This window comes from Medicago truncatula, chromosome 8 (genome assembly GCF_003473485.1).
Source record: "Medicago truncatula cultivar Jemalong A17 chromosome 8, MtrunA17r5.0-ANR, whole genome shotgun sequence".
Taxonomy (NCBI): Eukaryota; Viridiplantae; Streptophyta; class Magnoliopsida; order Fabales; family Fabaceae; genus Medicago; species Medicago truncatula.
In genome coordinates, this window is record NC_053049.1 from 16079362 (window position 1) to 16098673 (window position 19312).

The window sequence follows — 19312 nt, forward strand, 5'->3', positions numbered from 1 at the left end:
TTTTTTTACGTTGTATCCTAACTTTAAATTGAACTATTTACTTCACTTTTTTTTTTTTTTTTTCAGGTTATGGTTTTTATGTGGTGCATTTATAGAAAGGAAGAGGAGATGCAGTCACATCAATAACACCAGTGCAATATTGCACATGATAACCAGCAGTAAATATAGACAAGTTTTGAACAAAGCAGCAATATAGACAAGCAACGCTAGCAGAAAACAAAATCAGCAACACTCGAAGAAAAATATAGACATTAGGAGTAGAAAACCTAGGACCCATTTATCTTTGATCCGACGACATTAAAAAAGCAATAACGATTAACCACCATCGTTAACAAATTTGTCGCAATTTATAAACTCATCAATGTGGTTTCCTACATGAAGCAATAGTGTCTTATTCTAAAGAAGTTAAGCTACTAAGTAACTCCATTAGATATGCTCTTACAGTTTATGCAAAATGATGCTTGCCCCATTTTTTGGCTGCAAAGTAAGCACCGTGATAGGAACATGCACATAATTAGGAGAAAGTTCGAATGAGAAATTCTGCAGCAACAGTGATATTGCTATCTTTGCTTCTAATAAGGCAAAGTTTTGTCCAAGACAAATTCTAGGACCCCATCCAAAAGGGATATACGAAACTTGGCCTTTTGTGGCCTTTGCAATTCCTTCAGAAAACCGTTCAGGATTGAACTTCTTTGCATCATCACCCCATAGATCTTGATCTTGGTGAATCAAATGTACTGGTAGCGAAACTTGTGTTCCTCCAGGTAACAAAAGGTTTCCAAGTTTCAAATCCTTTCGAAGAGCTCGGACTAAGCCAATTATAGGTGGGTATAACCTTAGTACCTCGTACAGAATCATGGTAACCTATGGAATCAGAAAAGATTATGTATTAATATTCATCAAAATGAAATTGTGTGATTAAAAACGATCTTCTCACGTCAAATTTTCAAGTGAAATTGCTAAGGGTGATTATATATCTCTCTTTCGACAATTGACATGATCTCCCCTAATTTCCACAAGTTCCCCACTCCGGGGGATTCATGGTCCTAGCGGGGGTTCATACCAATTCATCTCCGACCTAGGTCGACTTACTTTATACAAGGTTCGAACCAGAAAGCTCAAATTTGAAATCACCCCTTTTATATCAGTAAAGAGAGAGATAGTTACAAAACTTCATGTACTAAGATCATTTGAAATTTAAACATGAGAATAATCGATACGTACAATTTTAAGTTGACTTAGTCCTTCGAAGTTTGGATTTTGGTTCCCAAAAACTTGCAAAACTTCCTGCCTTGCACGTTCTTGCCATTCAGGATACCTGCCTAATAACACCATTGTCCAAACCAGCAAACTTGAAGTGGTCTCTTGCCCTGCCAAGTAAAACAATTTGCATTCATCGATCACTTCTTGAGTGGTCATTCCAATACTCTTACTATTTCCATGTCCTTGATTTTCGGCATGATTTGATTGCAAAAGCATGCCTAGTAAATCGTCATTGGTGGTTTCACCGTTCCTCAGTTCTTTTTCACGTTTTCTAATGATTCCCTCAAGTAAATCACGGATGTCTCTTTCAATTTCTTTCATCATCCTCTCGTTAGTTGTTGGTAAAGGCCTGAAAAATACATATATCCAGTGTTGTTAATTGTGAGGAAAGGCACTTGATTAATGTCATAGTATAATAAGTGCAACATGGTTCAATTAATTGCGTACTTTGAATTACGTCTAACAACATGTAGAAGCTTTCTAACTTGCTTCTGGTTATGTACAATTAAACTTGAAACATATTTAACAACTTTATATGTTATTTTGTACCATAATGGAGTGTTCGTTTGTAGTTCTTTCATCAAAAGAACTCCCTGCTTCTTCAAAAGTTGAAATAGTTTTGTTCCTTCTGCGTAGCTGCTTCCAAATGCTGTCCGAGAAATTACATCACACGTCAAATTCTGAAGGAAAGGCCAAACATCAATCTCACATGTTCCATCTGATGACAATAAACCATTCCATTTGCTTATCATTTCATTGCAACTGTGAGAAAATGCAGGCAGCATACCCTATAGTATGAAGTAAATCATATAATAAGAAGAAAAGTTAGAAATTCAATTTGCAAAATTGAAATAATTAGCTAAGTAATAACCTTACTTTCAATTTTTCTATATGGAATGCCGGATTGACTATCTTTCGATGTGTAGCCCATTTCTCACCCTCATGGTGTACTATACCAACACTCAAATACAAGGCAATGGGTCTTAACTTTTGTTTGGGGAAGTCCTCAGTCTTGTTAAAGACATCCTTAATTTGATCAGGGTCTGTGATGATAACCCTTGGTATTGTACCTTCCCATAAAAAGGAATTATTTCCTGCATATCCTTTATGTTAGAACAGCAAACCCAATTCTAAAGTGAACAGATAAATAAACGCACATGAATACAATGATTGATTACGGAGTTCGGCCAATTGTGCCTACATCCCTGAAACCAGAGTAGTGGTTGTAATTTTTTATTATGCAATCTCTTCATTAAAAACTCTCGTTATCCGACAAGACAAGCGTTTAGTTTTAAAAAACTCTTGTGATACGACAAGCGTGTAGTTTATATTATCTCTGACTATCCTCAGTCTGATCATTTCTCATTACTATAAAATCTACATTTCTTCTCTCTACACACCAAAACCACCTAAACCCATTTTTCACGATCTTTTCTACTATAGGTGCTGCCCACCCCAACTCTATCTCTAATTTTTCATTTCTAATCTTATCTCATATCTTCTTATCACACATCCAACACAACTTCTTCATATCTACTACACTGATTTTATTCTTATGCCAGTTCTTCACCACCTAACACTCTATTCCATACAGCATCGTCAGTCTTATATCTATGCGATAAAAGTTTCCCTTCAACTTGAGTGGTACTTTCGTATCACATAAAACACTGAGGCTGTTGTAATCAAAATTTCAAGACTTTTATGATTTTCCTTTTAGTTAAGGATCTAGACATATATTCTACCGACCATGATTTGAGATGTGTTATCATGATTTTTGACATCTCTACGACTTCAATTGAACCCGTAGTAAACTTCCATCGAGTGCAACATCGATGGCCATGTCTACTTACGGATTTGATTAAGTTATAAATGGAGGACAACTCATTGTTTTATTTTTAACTCTCTTGTTCTCGAGAAAATGCAACTCTGGTAAATCGGAGTTCGACTAATATATAGGTAAGTAATACTTGTCTTTTGGATTGAGTTAGAACAAAGCCCAAGTTTAGAGTCTATCCTAAGGAAGCAAATTTCCCCACCTCCCACATTTCTAAAAATTCACATATGTTTATGAAAGCATACTTCCAAACAATATATTTTGTCCTAAAGTGTACTTTGGTTAAATAAACAAAATAGAAAGATGTACGTACCATATTTATGAAGAGTTTGATGAAAAGGTGAGAAGATAGATGGAGCAGCTTCTTTGGAGAGACCAATGAATTTAGACTTATCTTCGTGTTGCAACCTCAACATATAGTTTTGTTTTGAGTTGTCTACAAAGAATGGAAGCTTATATGGTTCACCTTGAAGACCTTGAGCTTTGAGAAGTTTTTCAAACCTCTTTGGCTTAAGCCAAAAATTGTTGAAGAGATGCCATGGAATCACAGCAAGTAGAACTGTTAGAACAAAGATGATTATTGTTGTTGTTGTGGGAAACACAAACACCTCCATTTTAGTCAGCTTTGATATTGAAACACATACAAATATTAGACTTGCACCGTTTATGGCATTTATACGGTAAACAATGTTTTTTTTAAGGAACGTTAAACATTGTTTTGTTTTGCCACTTTTAAAAATATTATATATATTAATATAGAGTAAGACTTTTAAAAACATATATATTTCATTAATCACTCTGATTACATACATTAACCACAATAATGCAAGTAACTACCTATTTATTTATTTTACATAGTTTAGAAAAAACTGATAAAAATATATAGATTTTGTTTATTATAAGACGTGTTAGCTTGTGTAAGTACCACGCTACATTTGAGTACCACGCTACATGCGAGTACCACGCTACTAAGATACTGTAATTAGCTTTGCTCATGTCGTCATGCCTATTTTGAAGATCCTTTCCATTCTCAGACAAATGAGATTTTACTCCTTCCATCTCATCTCATACTAATAATTAACATTTAACATAGTTCAACTTTTCTACTTAACATAAAAAATAGTTCAATTTTACATATGTCGATATACATATGACTAGGGATGCGGAAAAAAAACTACGAGCCGAACCATCCAACCTAACCATCGAATTGACCGAACCATTATAATAGTTCGTGAACCGTATAATTAATTTAATAACAGTTAATAAACCATAACCGAACCGTTTTAAATTCCAAACCGAACCATTAGCAAAGCACAAACTTAATATTTTAATAGTGAAGATTTATTTTCTCTTTTATCATGCATTATCATTGAAAGTTGTTGATGTTTTTGTTGATATTCCTATAATACAACTTGTAAAATCACAAGAAATTAATAAAAAGTCTTGATACTTTTTTGGAGGATAAAAATTCTTAACACTTGTGGCACAATTCCAATTTATGAAAAAGAATAAAAAAACAATTTGGTTCGCAAAAGGATAAGAAAATACATTTTTATTCAAAATATTATTTTAGGTTCGGTTCAAGGACAACAAAATGGTTAACCGAACAATAATTTTAGTTTGGTTCGATTCCTCGCAAAACTCAAATGGTTCGGTTCAATTTTTCAAACCGTTAACACGGTTTTCTTCAAAAACCGAACCATACCCACCCCTACATACAACTTTGACTTATTTTGTGTGTTAATCCCCAACTCTTAAGGGGAAAGGGGCTTACTAATTTGAAGTTTGGTTGAATGAAAATGAAATTTTGTAAAGAATTCTTTCATTTATGTATCAAATCCAAATTCTCTTGAACATGCAACTTTGAATGTTTAATTATTATTAATTAGCAAGAAATATAGAAAAATGTAATTTTGAAAATAGTTATTGAAACAAATCAAACATCCAATATATATTAACGTTTGTCTTTATATTTTTGTAAAATTAAGAATGTATTTATATGTTAATAAAAAAAAATTGTCAAACTAGATTATGAGAACATTGCACATGATTAAATCGTGTCAATTAATTTGAGACATAGAGTAATATTTATATGTTCTCATAAGAGCACAAAAAGTTATTTATGTAAGATTTATTCTCAAGTTTTCTTAAACAATTATGTTAATTACAGTTTTGGTTCCCTTATTTTCATTTGCTCACGGAATTAGTACTTCTATTTTAAAACCATTCAGTTTTGGTCTATCTTTCAATTTTTTTTTAACTAAATGGTGACATGTTATATTTATATTGAAGCTTTTTTTTTTTTTTTTTTCTGTCTAGTAGCCTAGTGGTTAGAGCTCACACAATTAAATGTGGAGAAGTGGGGTGTCCGAGGTTTGAACCCCGGTCCCTGTATAAATTATGCAATGTCCCTACCAACTGAGTTAAGCTCACGAAGACTTTATATTGAAGCTTTTAAGGAGATCTCAAGTGATTCCATGGGTATTGATCATTATGTGTCGTTAGAGCATATGACATGTAGTTTAAAATATATCACATCACCATATTTTTTAGTCTAAATATTAGAGAAAGAGACCAAAATTAGATAATTTTCAAACCAATTTCGTGAGTAAAAATATGGGAGTCAAAAATGTAATTAAGTCTAAACTATTCGAGTTTAAATGAAACACATTAGTTTATTGAGCTTAATTGCATGGTTGACTAATCATTATTGATTTAATAAATATAAGAAAATAAAATATATTAATAAAATGGGAGATGGGTAACAAGAGTACCAGTTGTACTCCTTAAAAAACAAAAAACAAAAAAAAAAAAGAGTACTAGTTATTGGGAAAAACCTAAGTTCAACGTCGAATAGATAAGACTCTCGAGAAGAGTTTATAAAGATGAGGCAATCATCACCTTACAAATCCGGTTTTCTAAGGATGAGTTAGGTCCCAAATTTCAACATGTTATCAAAGCTTGTCGAATTCAAGGGCCACCTACCTATTCACGCACCAAGCCCAAAGACTGTTGGGCGTGAGGTGGGTGTATTGGGAAAAACTCAAGTCCCACATCGGATAGATAAGACTCTTGAGAAAAATTTCAAGCCTAGTTGTACTTTATTTCATAGGTGGGTTTAGCCACTTGTACTTACCGTTGTACTTTGATGCTATCTGGGGCATTGCATCTGAGTTAATCATTTCACATTTTTTATAGTTTTGATAAAACCGTTTTACTTTGATTGCTGTACACCATGGGATTTTAAGCTTGCAGGCCCTGTCATTTTATTTGATCATGCATAGTTTGATAATTGATACAGTGGGATGTGTTCAAACCATCTTTGTTGTGGAAGGATAGAATAAACTTTTGCCTTGTAACTGTTTTTTCGCCGAAAAACAAAACAGGATTGCAGCTGGCACAGGACAAAGGCCGAAAGGCAACAGCCAAACTAAAAATAGAAGAACCCCAAAACTGTCCTCTAAAACAGGCAAACAGCAGACCAACAAAACGCCAACCTGCTGCAGAACCATAACAGAAAACCCGTTGACAGTAACTGTTATTCTGCTATTATTATTTTAACACTTTCATTTTACCTAAAGCTCTCTACATTTTATTTTCTATTGAAACAACATCAATAACAAAGAGACATCACTGCAACAACATCAATAACACCAGTGCAACACTATAGACAGGTTTTGAATAAAACAGCAATATAGACGATAACACCAACACTAGCAGAAAACGAAATCAGCAACACAGGGCAAAATTATGGATATCAGGAATAGAAAATATATCAAACACTTTTTCTATAATCCAACGACGCCAAAATTGCAACAAACAAAACCAGCAAGCAGCTATATCAAAATGTGACATCCTCGTCCAGGAAAAAAAAAAACACTAATCACCTGTCTATACAATTTCTTTAAAGATGGTGAACCAGCTTCGATCTTAACAGCAAAAATAATTAAAGAAAAACTCAACAATTTCCTTTTTTTCAATATAAAGCTTCAGGTTTTTGAACCCTTTAATGACAACAGTGTCGTGGAACATGATCAGTTTTCGGCTACAACTGAAGACCAAACTCAACATTAATTCATAAACAAGCCAACCTTAATATTGGAGAAAAATTGTCCAAATTCAAAAACTCATACCTGTGGTTTCTTACATAAAGCAATAGTGTCTTAATTTAAAGAAACTCGTGTTTCCAAAATCATCACCTAAAAAAGTTAACCTACTAAGTAACTCCATTGGATGTGCTCTTACAGTTTATGCAAAATGATGCTTGCCCCATTTTTTGGCTGCAAAGTAAGCACCGTGGTAGGAACATGCACATAATTTGGAGAAAGTTCGAATGAGAAATTCTGCAGCAACAATGATACTGCTATCTTTGCTTCTAATAAGGCAAAGTTTTGTCCAAGACAAATTCTAGGACCCCATCCAAAAGGGAAATAAGAAACTTGTCCTTTTGTTGCCTTCGCAATTCCTTCAGCAAACCTTTCAGGTTTGAACTCCTTTGCATCATCACCCCATAGATCATGATCTTGGTGAATCAATAGTATTGGTAGGGAAATTTGTGTTCCTTCAGGTAGCAAAAGGTTTCCAAGTTTCAAATCCTTTCGAAGAGCTCGGTTGAAGTAAATTAAAGGTGGGAATAACCTTAGTACCTCGTACAAAATCATGGTAACCTACAGAAACAAAAACAATTATCAGATAGTACCAAAAAGGATTATGTATTAATAATCATCAAAATGAAATTGTGTGATTAAAAATGATCTTCTTGTGTCAAATTTTCATGTGACATTGTTAAGGGTGATTATGTATCTCGCTCTTTTAACAATTGAAATGATCTACCCTAATTTCCTTATTGGATGAATTTCCACTACCTAGATGGGATTCAAACTTCATCTCCTACCTAGGTCAACTTATTTTTTACAAGGTTCAAACCAGAAAACTCAAATTTGATAGTACATCTGCACACATTCAATCACTTCTGACCTAGTGCAGCATCATTAAGCCAACTCACAAGTGCAAACCCCGCTATGGTTATGATTCACCCCTTTAATATCAGTGAAGAGAAAGATAAATACAAAACTACATGTGATAAGATCATTTGAAATTTGAACAATACATACAATTTTAAGTTGACTTAATCCTTCGTTGTTAGGATTTTGGTTCCCAAAAACTTGCAAAACTTCCTCCCTTGCACGTGCTTGCCATTCAGGATACCTGCCTAATAACACCATTGTCCAAACCAGCAAACTTTAAGTCGTCTCTTGCCCAGCAAGGTAAAACAATTTGCATTCATCTATCACATCTTGGGTGGTCATCCCAATATTCTTACTATTTCCATGTCCTTGTTTTTCGGCATGATTTGATTGCAAAAGAATGCCTAATAAATCGTCATTGGTGGTTTCACCATTCTTCAGTGCTTTTTCTCGTTTTTCAATGATTCCCTCAAGTGAATCATGGATTTCTCTATCAATTTCTTTCATCTTCGTCTTGGTAGTTGTTGCTAGAAGCCTAGAAAACACATTTATTTACTGATGTTAAATGAGAAGGAACGCACTTGGTTAATAGTATTATATTATAATAAATGCAACGCAATTCATTTCATTAGGTATTTTGGATTAAGTCTAACTCAACCATACAGATTTGTTGGGTAAAATGAGTGGTACTCTTCTTTATAAACTTTTTTCAGACTTTTTTTTCGAAGTCGGACATGGGATTTTGTTGAGTGTCTAAAGTTTTCAAAAACTAGATCTAAAATATAACTTGGGATAGGAATACACTAAAACAAAATATGTAGTTATAAATCAAGTTTCTGGCACATTCATTATTTAGACCTCGTGTGTCCCATGGTTCTTCCGTCTAGCATGTGATGTTTCAGACAACGAAGACTACAGACATGTAGACATCATTCACTCACAGGCATAATGGCAGGCTAACAACATATAGAAGCTTTCAAGTTTATATTTTATTTTGCACTAGAGACTATTTTCCTTGTCAATAAATAATAATGCGTATGTCGTTCCCAAACAAGAATATACTTTCAATTTGTCAAATGTACCAAAATGATATATTGTGGTCATACCCCCATAATGGATTGTTCGTGTGTCGCCCTGTCATCAAAAGAAATCCCTGCTTCTTTAGAAGTTGAAATAGTTTTGTTCCTTCTGCGTAGCTGCTTCCAAATGCTGTCCGAGAAATTACATCACAGGTAAAATTCTGAAGGGAAGGCCAAACATCAATCTCACATGTTCCATCTGATGACAATAATCCCTTCCATTTGCTTATCATTTCATTGCAACTGTGAGAAAATGCAGGCAGCATAACCTATAGTTTGAAGTAAATCATATTATAAGAATAAAAATTAGAAATTTAATTTACAAAATTGCAAGAATTAATTAAAGCAATAACCTTACTTTCAATTTTTCTAGGTGGAATGCTGGATTGGCGATCTTCCTATGTTTAGCCCATTTCTTACCCTCATGATCTAGTATACCAACGTTCAAATACTTGGCGATGGATCTTAGTTTTGGTTTGGGGAAGTCATCAATCTTGTTAAAGACATCCTTAATTTGATCAGGGTCTGTGATGATAACCCTTGGTATTGTACCTTCCCATAAAAAGGAATTCTTTCCTGCATATCCTTTATGTTAGAACAACAAACCCAACTCTAAAGCAAACAGATAAATTAAAGCATAGGAATACAATGCTTGATTACAAAGTTCTACCAATTGTGTCTACGTCTCTGAGAGCAATGTGGCAGTTGTAATTTTCTATTGTGCAATGCTTAAGATTTACATAGTACAAGATGTGTTTAAATACTTCCCTGCGCTCGTTGCACTTTCAGCTCTTCTGGCTCTGTTATGCTAGAGCCTCTTCCTACTTATCAGTGCATATAATTCATACTTAACACTTCACTTATCAGTAACTTATGGAGGACTTGATATCAATTTGTGATTTAATATTAACATCAATCAAGTCCGTATCATGTTTGGTCCTTGCATCTGATAATATAAACACAAACTCCTCCAGAACTCCGTTCTTTTCTTTTCAGTTACACAGGCATATTAACTATGGCATCAAAAAATCAAATCTCTAGACATTTCTGATTTTCTTGTTAATATCAGATATTCAAACAAAGTTTTAAAAAGTGTCTGTGACTGTGATTTGAGTTGCAATATCAAAATTTTGGATATTTCTTTGACCACAATGGAGGCCACATCAACTACACATCACCACAATATCAATGATAGCACATTGATTGAGTTATAAATGGTGGACAACTTGTTAAGCTAGCTTCTGCACTGAGCTAGGACAACTCCCAAATTCGAAGTCTATCCTAAGGGCCGACTTTCTCCACTCCAAGTTTCTAAAAATCCACAAATATTTTTGGAAATGTACTTCCGGAAAACATATTTTGTCCGGCTTTCGAACAAACACAAAATTCATGCCTTTTTCCTACTGTATACGTCTAGGGGTTGTGAATAGTTCCTTCCTTATCATGAATCTGTTGTCGGGGGTAGGGCTTTTTTTAAATGACAGATGTTAGGATGTTGATTGTTAGGTTAGTATGTTCTCCTCAAACCTGACTTTAACTCCTCTTAGCTCAACCAAGTGAGCTACCCATCCCTCCAAAGGGAGGTAGGGCTTGTTTTTCTTTTATAAATTATACGCAAGCTATAAAATATTGGCTTAAATGTATTTTTTACCCTTTAACTTTTAGATTGGTGTATAAACAAAATAGAAAGTAAGATTAGTATATGTACCATATTTGTGTACAGTTTGATGAATAGGAGTGAAGATAGACGGTGCAGCTTCTTTGGAGAGACCAATGGATTTAGATTTATCTTCTTGTTGCAACTTCAACATATAATTTTGTCTTGATTTATCCTTAAATACTGAAAGGTTATATGGTTCACCTTGAAAACCTTGAGCTTTGAGAAGTTTCTCAAACCTCTTTGGCTTAAGCCATAACTTGTTGAGAAGATACCATGGAATCACAGCAAGTAGAACTGACAGAACAGAGATGATTATTGTTGTTCCTGTGGGAAACACAAACACCTCCATTTTATGTTTTTGTCTTGGAATTGGATTGTGTCTTGTTGTGTTGTGTAAAAAGGTCATTAAAGAGATATCTAAGGTGGTGGGGTCATTCAAGTTCAACAGGGACACGTACACGTCTTTTCCATTTTCCATGTTGAAAAAATAAGAGAGAGAAAAGAAAGGCTGATGCCTGATTGTCTCAATTTAGTGTCTTAATTATAATTTATATTAATTTGGTCTCCTATATTTTTTACTAGTTTTAGTCCTTTATGGTAGTTTCTCTATAAAAAAAACGTTAACTTATGTATTAAATTGATCCCCGTTTTGCTTCGTTTTTAATTTTAGTCCTTTCTGTTCACTTTTTTTTTGAGAGAAACTAATGGAAAGTATTAAAACCAGTAACGGAGCAAATCATAGAGGACCAAATTAATACAAATTATAGTTAGGGGATCAAATTGAGAGTGATTTAACAAGCAAAAAAAACTTACCACTCTAATAGTAATATATCTATTAAAAAAAGTGTTCGATGTATCTAGTTTACAATATTATTTATTAAATAAATTTACAAAGTTTGTACATAGAAAATAGGGTTAATTATAGAAATTGAATATATGTTAAGTTTAAAAATGATCTTGTAAAATAAAAAGTATATATTTTAATATTGTAATTTGAGATTCTTATTATTTTTGACTTTGTAATATAGTTGAAGTCCAAAAAATTATTTAGAGATTGAATTTTTTCATGATTTTTTTCACGTATGTTTGGGACGTTAAAATATGACTTTACACAAAAAAAATAAAAAATTTCAACCGTGGATGAATCAATTATGAATTTTTAAAGCGCCAAAAACTCAAAAAACAGAACAACGAAAACTTCAATCTAGAAATTGAATTTTGAGTTGATTGTTTGCAGAGACATATGCAGATATACATAAAAAAGATCTACAAAGTTTGGTACCATTTTAAAGACGTTTCAATTTATTTTTATTTTCAACCAAAACGTGTGAAATAACAATTTTGTTCCGGGTAAACGTATACTCATAGATCAGGTTCAGTTCTCTAATTTTGTAGGCATGGTTAAAATTTCATAAGAACATTCACCATTAAAATTAAATTTTGGAGTTTTTAAACGAGATACGAATTAATTATGAATTGTTTAAGAAATTTTATAGTTATGGGAAATAAAAATTTGTCCCTAGTCTGAAAAAATATATATTTTTTTTTTTTGTGTAAAATCATGTTTTAACATCCTAAAGATGCTTTTGATTTGTTCAAAAAAAACATCCTAAAGATGCATGGAAAAAAAATCATTAAAAAATTCAATCTCTACACCATTTTTTCGGACCATGCCTATATTATAGGGTCAAAAATAAGAAGTATCTCAAATTACAAGTTTGGAATATGTATTTTTTTATTTTACAATGTCATTTTTCAGACATCGCATATTTCACAGAGTCAAAATTAAATAATTAACCAAAAATAATAATATAAAAAGTAAACTTTCTTTTATAATACATATCGAAGAGACATGTGTCTAAATACCACATGTGCCCGCGGCAAGATAGTGGGTATACACCGTTGCGGGTAAGGTTCCCTCGGTTATTTGAGTTGGCGGTGGAGAAGGAGACTAAGGTCGAGGAGATGAGGAGGAGGGGGTGGGACGTTAATGGCAGGGCGTGGGTGTGGAGACGTCGTTTGTTTGTTTCGAAGGAGGAGAGTGTGAGGGAGTGTGCAACTCTTTTATGCAACATTGTTTTGCAGGACACTGTTCAAGACTCTAGGAGGTGGTTACTAGATCCGGTTCAAGGGTATTCGGTGAAAGCATCATATCGTTTTATTACAGAAACAGGCGCTACTGCGGACAGGTCTTAGGTTGATGTTGTTTGGCCAAAGCATGTACCGTCAAAGGTGTCTTTATTGATGTGGCGTCTTCTCCGCAACCGGCTTCCTACTAAAGATAATTTGGTTCAACGGGGTATTCTTATTCCAAGAGATGGCATGTGTGTGGGTGGTTGTAATGTTATAGAATCAGCTACTCACCTTTTTTTAGCATTGTAATACTTTTAGTGCCTTGTGGTCTAATGTGAGGACTTGGTTGGGAATTTATTCGATGTTTCCTAGTGAGCTTCGACAACATTTTATTCAGTTTACCAGGATGTCTTGCTTGCCAAGGTCGGTACATTTATTCTTAACAGTTATTTGGTTTGCTACTATTTGGGTGACTTGGAAGGAACAAAATTATCGTATGTTTCAAAACACAACAGCTACTTCATCGATCATTCTTGAAAAAGTCAAGTTGGATTCTTTTTTATGGTTGAAATCTAAACAGGTAGCATCTTGTGCGATTTGAAAACACCTTTTAATGGGCAATTTGACATTGTAATTTTGTAACTTTGGTGGTGTGTCTCTTTTGCGCATCTTTGTGCGATTGAAAACACCTTTAAGTATATATATATATCATTTTGATTTGTTAAAAAAATATATAATGGATAGTTTGTTTTGAATTTTTTTAAAGAAAAAAATTTATTTTATAAACAAAAAACGACTTTTATGATTTGTAGTGTTTTTTTTTTTAAGATATTTCATTTTGTTTTTTGCTATGAACTTGAAGAAATTATAAATAGTCATTCAAATTCAAGCATTATCACATACACTTTAAAGGTCTTTAAATGTTATAATGTGGCTTAGGTTAAGACAGAATATATTTAAAAAAGTAGCCTAACAAAAGATGTGGATTTAGATACAAGCTACAAATCTTCAAGAACGAAAAAGTACTACCAAAATTTTATTTCTTGGTTTTCCTTTTTTTCTTTTTTTTGTGTTGACCAATTTTTGATAGTTTAGTCTGCAATTATTTTTTTCTTTTTTCATTTTTTTTATTAGGAAAATATTTATTCCACTATTCTTGATATGTCCGTCTGCATATGATAAGATATTTATTCCACTTTGATCCTTGACAAAATCCAAATCATTGCAGCAAGATCAGCAGCTATCTATTATGATCTCAAATAACACCTCATCCAGGAAAAAAAGTGACAACCAACAAGCATCAACATCAAAAAAAATTGACAACCTCGTCCAGGAAAAAAAATCATATTGGAGCAATATTAATTCATAAACAACCCAACCTTCATATTGGAGCAAAATTTGTCCAAATTCATAAACTCATACCTGTGGTTTCTTATACAAATCAATATGTCTTAATTTAAAGAAACTCATGTTTACAGATAAATCACCTAAAAGAGTAAAGCTACTGAATAACTCCATTGGATGTGCTCTTACAGTTTATGCAAAATGATGCTTGCACCATTTTTTGGCGTCAAAGTAAGCACAGTGGTGGGAACATGCACATAATTTGGAGAAAGTTCGAATGAGAAATTCTGCAGCAGCAATGAAATTGCTATCTTTGCTTCTAGTAAGGCAAAGTTTTGTCCAAGACAAATTCTAGGACCCCATCCAAAAGGGAAATAAGAAACTTTTCCTTTTGTAGCCTTTGCAATTCCTTCAGCAAACCTTTCAGGTTTGAACTCCTTTGCATCATCACCCCATAGATCATGATCTTGGTGAATCAATAGTATTGGTAGGGAAATTTGTGTTCCTTCAGGTAGCGAAACGTTTCCAAGTTTCAAATCCTTTCGAAGAGCTCGGTTGAAGTAAATTAAAGGTGGGAATAACCTTAGTACCTCATACAAAATCATGGTAACCTATAAAAACAAAAACAATTATTAGATAGTACCAAAAAGGATTAAGTATTAATAATCATCAAAATGAAATTTGAACAATACATACAATTTTAAGTTGATTTAATCCTTCGATGTTTGGATTTTGGTTCCCAAAAACTTGCAAAACTTCCTGCCTTGCACGTGCTTGCCATTCAGGATACCTGCCTAATAACACCATTGTCCAAACCAGCAAACTTGAGGTGGTCTCTTGCCCAGCAATGTAAAACAATTTGCATTCATCTATCACATCTTGGGTGGTCATCCCATTACTCTTACTATTTCCATGTCCTTGTTTTTCGGCATGATTTGATTGCAAAAGAATGCCTAATAAATCGTCATTGGTGGGTTCACCATTCTTCAGTGCTTTTTCTCGCTTTTCAATGATTCCCTCAAGTGAATCATGGATTTCTCTATCAATTTCTTTCATCTTCGTCTTGGTAGTTGTTGCTAGAAGCCTAGAAAACACATTTATCTAGTGATGTTAAATGTGAAGGAACACACTTGGTTCATAAATGCAACACAATTCATTTCATTAGGTACTATGGATTAAGTCTAACTCAACCGTACATATTAGTCGTGTAAAATGAGTGGTTCCCTTGTTTATAAACTTTTTTCAGACTTTTTTTTTAAGTGGGGCTTGGGATTTTGTAAAGTGTTTAAAGTTTTCAATTTGTCAAATGTACCAAAATAATATATTGTAGTCATACCCCCATAATGGATTGTTCGTTTGTCGCCCTGTCATCAAAAGAAATCCCTGCTTCTTTAGAAGTTGAAATAGTTTTTCTCCTTCTGCGTAGCTGCTTCCAAATGCCGTCCGAGAAATTACATCACAGGTAAAATTCTGAAGGAAAGGCCAAACATCAACCTCACATGTTCCATCTGATGACAATAGTTCCTTCCATTTACTAATCATTTCATTGCAACTGTAAGAAAATGCAGGTAGCATACCCTATAGTTTGAAGTAAATCATATTATAAGAATAAAAATTAGAAATTTAATTTGCAAAATTGCAAGAATTATTAAAGCAATAACCTTACTTTCAATTTTTCTAGGTGGAATGCCGGATTGGCGATCTTCCTATGTTTAGCCCATTTCTTACCCTCATAATGTATTATACCAACGCTCAAATACTTGGCGATGGATTTTAATATTGGTTTGGGGAAGTCCTCGATCTTGTTAAAGACTTCCTTAATTTGATCAGGGTCTGCGATGATAACTCTTGGTGTTGTACCTTCCCATAAAAAGGATTTTTTTCCTGCATATCCTTTATGTTAGAACCGCAAACCCAACTCTAAATAAACAGATAAATAAAGGCGCACACAAATACAATTCTTGATTACAAAGTTCTACCAATTGCTTCTGTGTCTGTGAGAGCAATGTGGCAGTTGTAAATTGTAATTTTCTATTATGCAAAAATGCTTAAGATTTACATAGTGCAAGATGTGTTTAAATCCTGCGCTACACTCGTTGCACTTTCAGCTCTTCTCGCTATGTTACGCTAGAGCCTCTTCCCAGTGATCAGTGAATATATTTTTTTATTCATAACACTTCACTTATAAGCAACTGGTAGAAAGAGGCTTTAACAACGTATGGAAGACTTGATATCTATATGTGATTTAATATTAACATCAAGTTTGTATCATGTTTGGTCCTTGCATCTGATAATATAAACCAAAACTCCTCCAGAACTCTGTTCTTTTCTTTTAAGTTATACAAGTATATTAACTAGGGCATCAAAAAATCAAACTTAGTAATCAACTTTGAGCATATAATTAATATTATCAAAAATCTCTAGACATTTCTGATTTTCTTTTTAGTAAAGAATCTTGTCGGATATTCAAAGGGGGATTTTAGAGGGGAGGTAAGGGCTTTTTCTTTTAAATGATAAATCTTAGGATGTTAATTATTACTCAAACCTTGGACTCTGACTCCTTCGATTTTTCGTTTCTAAATAGTGTGCTAGCTATAAAATATTTCTAAAAGGAAATGAACTATGATTGGATTATTATATGAACATCATATTGTTTTAATTTTTAAAGAGTTTTTTTTATGATCCGTAAGTTTCCACATATTATCCCTAAAAAAAAAAATTCCACATATTAAAAAAATTCAAAATAGATTTGCATTAAAATTTATGCATTTTATATTAAAAATATTTTTTTTAATAAGTAATTGTTGTTTTTCAATAAAAAGTTGTTACTTTTAGTTTTTTGACATATAGAATATTATACATGTTATACAACTTCATTTTTAAAATATAATATATACAAAAACATCGACGTGGCTCTCCAAATTCCTCCTCGCAATTGGACCTTTCATGTCCAATAGTAAGATCACATATATTGGAGTTTCAAAAGTCAATCAACAATTTTTCATTAAAAAAAAAAAGTCAACCAACAATCTTTCATTAAAAAAAAAAAAGTCAATCAACAATCAAATTGCTAGTATAATCTAGTTGTGAAAAAAAATAAATTAAAAACTCAGTATCCAGTTTAAAGACCGACTGACTCATATATCAATCCCACCGTTTACTAACAGGGGTTCATTTATTTAATGTTAGATCTTTGGACTACCCTCCCATAGAAGACTTGTGGAACATTTAGATTGGTGCATGAACAAAATAGAAAGGAAGTGTAATAAGTGTACCATATTTGTGTACAGTTTGATGAACATGAGTGAAGATAGATGGTGCAGCTTCTTTGGAGAGACCAATGAATTTAGATTTATCTTCTTGTTGCAACTTCAACATATAATTTTGTCTTGATTTATCCTTAAATACTGAAAGGTTATATGGTTCACCTTGAAAACCTTGAGCTTTGAGAAGTTTCTCAAACCTCTTTGGTTTAAGCCATAACTTGTTGAGAAGATACCATGGAATCACAGCAAGTAGAACTGAAAGAACAGAGATGATTATTGTTGTTCCTGTGGGAAACATAAACACTTCCATATTATTTTTTTGGTATTGGAAGTGGATTTTGTGTGTAAAAGGGCTTCATTAAAGAGATATTTAAGTAAGGAGAAGTACATCTCAAGTTCAAATTGGTACACGTCTTTTTAATTAAGTTGAAAAAAGAGACGTGAAAAGCAAACTAAACATTATTATACCAATTCTTAATGGTTAAGAAAACTATAAATAAAAAATTTAACTAAAAAATATAAATTTTGATTTTTAATTAAATAATAATTACATTACTTTATATAAAAAGTTATTTATTTTGATGTATAATCAATACTTTAAGGACAATAGTTTAACATTCTCCTTATTATATTGCTAAAAAAAAAAAAAGTTTATAATATACTCTACTGTTAGTGTTTTGAAAGATGATTATTGATTAAGCACCGTCCTCATGAAATTGATCTCACGCTACATAGAACAATGTAAACAGGGAGAGGAGAGAGAGCCGCATAACCAAATATATAAAATAAAAAAAAATAAGAAAATGGTTAGACTGCACTTTTCGCCCTCTAAATTTTAAAATGTTGCGATTTTGGTCCCCTATTAAACAAAATGATAATTTTGGCCCCCTTTCATTCTAAAATTGCTGAGAAGTCGCCACGTGTCCCAAAACAGGGGTCATAATCGCAACTTTTTGAGAAGACAGATGGTCAAAAGATCATATTTCTCTTAGTTAGAGGTCAAAAGAGCATATTTCTCTAAACATAAGGTCACTTTTAGCATTTTTTGAATAGGGGCTAAAATCACAACATTTTGAAACTTAGGGAGCCAAAAGTGCAGTTTAGCCTAAGAAAAAAAACATTAATGATCATACGTCAATTAAATTGTATCCCTAAGTTTTGATATTTTCAAAAAAATCAAAATTGAGTTTCTAGTCCAAATGAAAAGGTGTTGATTGCTAAAGTTAATCTTCATAAAAATAAGTGGGTTTATTGTAGCAAACAATATTAAATAAACATTAAGTCACTACATAATTACATTCTCTTAAGTTTAGTTCTAAAAAAAAAAATATTCATTTTTAATCTCTTTTTATATTTTATAGAAATTATTTTGAAGGACTAAAAATGTTATTTTTGTAATTCATTTTATGTTTATGTCCTTAAGTGTGAAAGGGCTTCATTAAAGAGATATTTAAGTATTGTTTGGATCCACCGAAAGACATACGGAAAGATACTTGAAGGAAAGAAAGCAGGGATTTCAATATCATTTGCCTTCTTTGGAAGCAAAGAAAAGTGGCAAGGAAAGATTAAATTGGATGTGGGGCCCGCACAAAACTTTCCCCTCTCTAGTGGAGAGAAAGTAGGAGAAGAGCTGCAAATTTGTATACTCCCTCCGTCCAGTAATAAATAACCTGTTTGAAAATGAACAATTTTGATCTAATTTACTTTGATCATATTTTTCTACTAATATACAAAAATAAATAATATCATATAAGATGTCGTTAGATTCGTCTCGATGAGTATTTTCAAAATATCAAATTTTCATAATTTTTTCCAATATATTATTC

General features: G+C 32.8%; 3 protein-coding genes across 3 annotated transcripts; all 3 read right to left on the bottom strand.

Annotated features, from left to right (window-relative positions):
- Nucleotides 1–328: 328 nt before the first annotated feature.
- LOC11415378 (11-oxo-beta-amyrin 30-oxidase-like) lies at nucleotides 329–3821 on the bottom strand. The gene is made up of 5 exons (XM_003628015.4): nucleotides 3411–3821; nucleotides 2140–2357; nucleotides 1813–2051; nucleotides 1225–1612; nucleotides 329–864 (listed from the first exon to the last, which is right to left on the bottom strand). The coding sequence occupies exons 1-5, from the start codon at nucleotides 3709–3711 to the stop codon at nucleotides 439–441; spliced, it is 1572 nt and encodes a 523-aa protein (XP_003628063.3). The 5' UTR covers nucleotides 3712–3821; the 3' UTR covers nucleotides 329–438.
- Nucleotides 3822–7204: 3383 nt separating this feature from the next.
- On the bottom strand, nucleotides 7205–11167 carry LOC11410378 (11-oxo-beta-amyrin 30-oxidase-like). Its single transcript, NM_001424885.1, has 5 exons — nucleotides 10852–11167; nucleotides 9502–9719; nucleotides 9171–9412; nucleotides 8212–8599; nucleotides 7205–7764 (listed from the first exon to the last, which is right to left on the bottom strand). The coding sequence occupies exons 1-4, from the start codon at nucleotides 11150–11152 to the stop codon at nucleotides 8341–8343; spliced, it is 1020 nt and encodes a 339-aa protein (NP_001411814.1). The 5' UTR covers nucleotides 11153–11167; the 3' UTR covers nucleotides 7205–7764; nucleotides 8212–8340.
- A 3067-nt stretch (nucleotides 11168–14234) lies between these two features.
- LOC11409246 (11-oxo-beta-amyrin 30-oxidase-like) lies at nucleotides 14235–17885 on the bottom strand. The gene is made up of 5 exons (XM_003628019.4): nucleotides 17496–17885; nucleotides 15887–16104; nucleotides 15557–15798; nucleotides 14917–15304; nucleotides 14235–14831 (listed from the first exon to the last, which is right to left on the bottom strand). Exons 1-5 carry the CDS (start codon nucleotides 17794–17796, stop codon nucleotides 14406–14408), a joined length of 1575 nt encoding a protein of 524 aa, XP_003628067.1. The 5' UTR covers nucleotides 17797–17885; the 3' UTR covers nucleotides 14235–14405.
- Nucleotides 17886–19312: the final 1427 nt, after the last annotated feature.

Excerpts from the sequence above, each read along its gene's own strand:
- LOC11410378 (NM_001424885.1), bottom strand. The coding sequence starts at position 11,152 with ATGGAGGTGTTTGTGTTTCCCACAGGAACAACAATAATCATCTCTGTT. Across the intron at positions 9,720-10,851 it reads TCAAACTGTACACAAATATG|GAAAGAATTCCTTTTTATGG; the intron begins GTACATATACTA and ends AAGGATATGCAG. Across the intron at positions 8,600-9,170 it reads ACGAACAATCCATTATGGGG|GCTTCTAGCAACAACTACCA; the intron begins GTATGACCACAA and ends TGTGTTTTCTAG.
- LOC11409246 (XM_003628019.4), bottom strand. The coding sequence starts at position 17,796 with ATGGAAGTGTTTATGTTTCCCACAGGAACAACAATAATCATCTCTGTT. Across the intron at positions 15,799-15,886 it reads TCCACCTAGAAAAATTGAAA|GGTATGCTACCTGCATTTTC; the intron begins GTAAGGTTATTG and ends TTCAAACTATAG. Across the intron at positions 15,305-15,556 it reads ACGAACAATCCATTATGGGG|GCTTCTAGCAACAACTACCA; the intron begins GTATGACTACAA and ends TGTGTTTTCTAG.
- LOC11415378 (XM_003628015.4), bottom strand. The coding sequence starts at position 3,711 with ATGGAGGTGTTTGTGTTTCCCACAACAACAACAATAATCATCTTTGTT. Across the intron at positions 2,052-2,139 it reads TCCATATAGAAAAATTGAAA|GGTATGCTGCCTGCATTTTC; the intron begins GTAAGGTTATTA and ends TTCATACTATAG. Across the intron at positions 865-1,224 it reads GACTAAGTCAACTTAAAATT|GTTACCATGATTCTGTACGA; the intron begins GTACGTATCGAT and ends CTGATTCCATAG.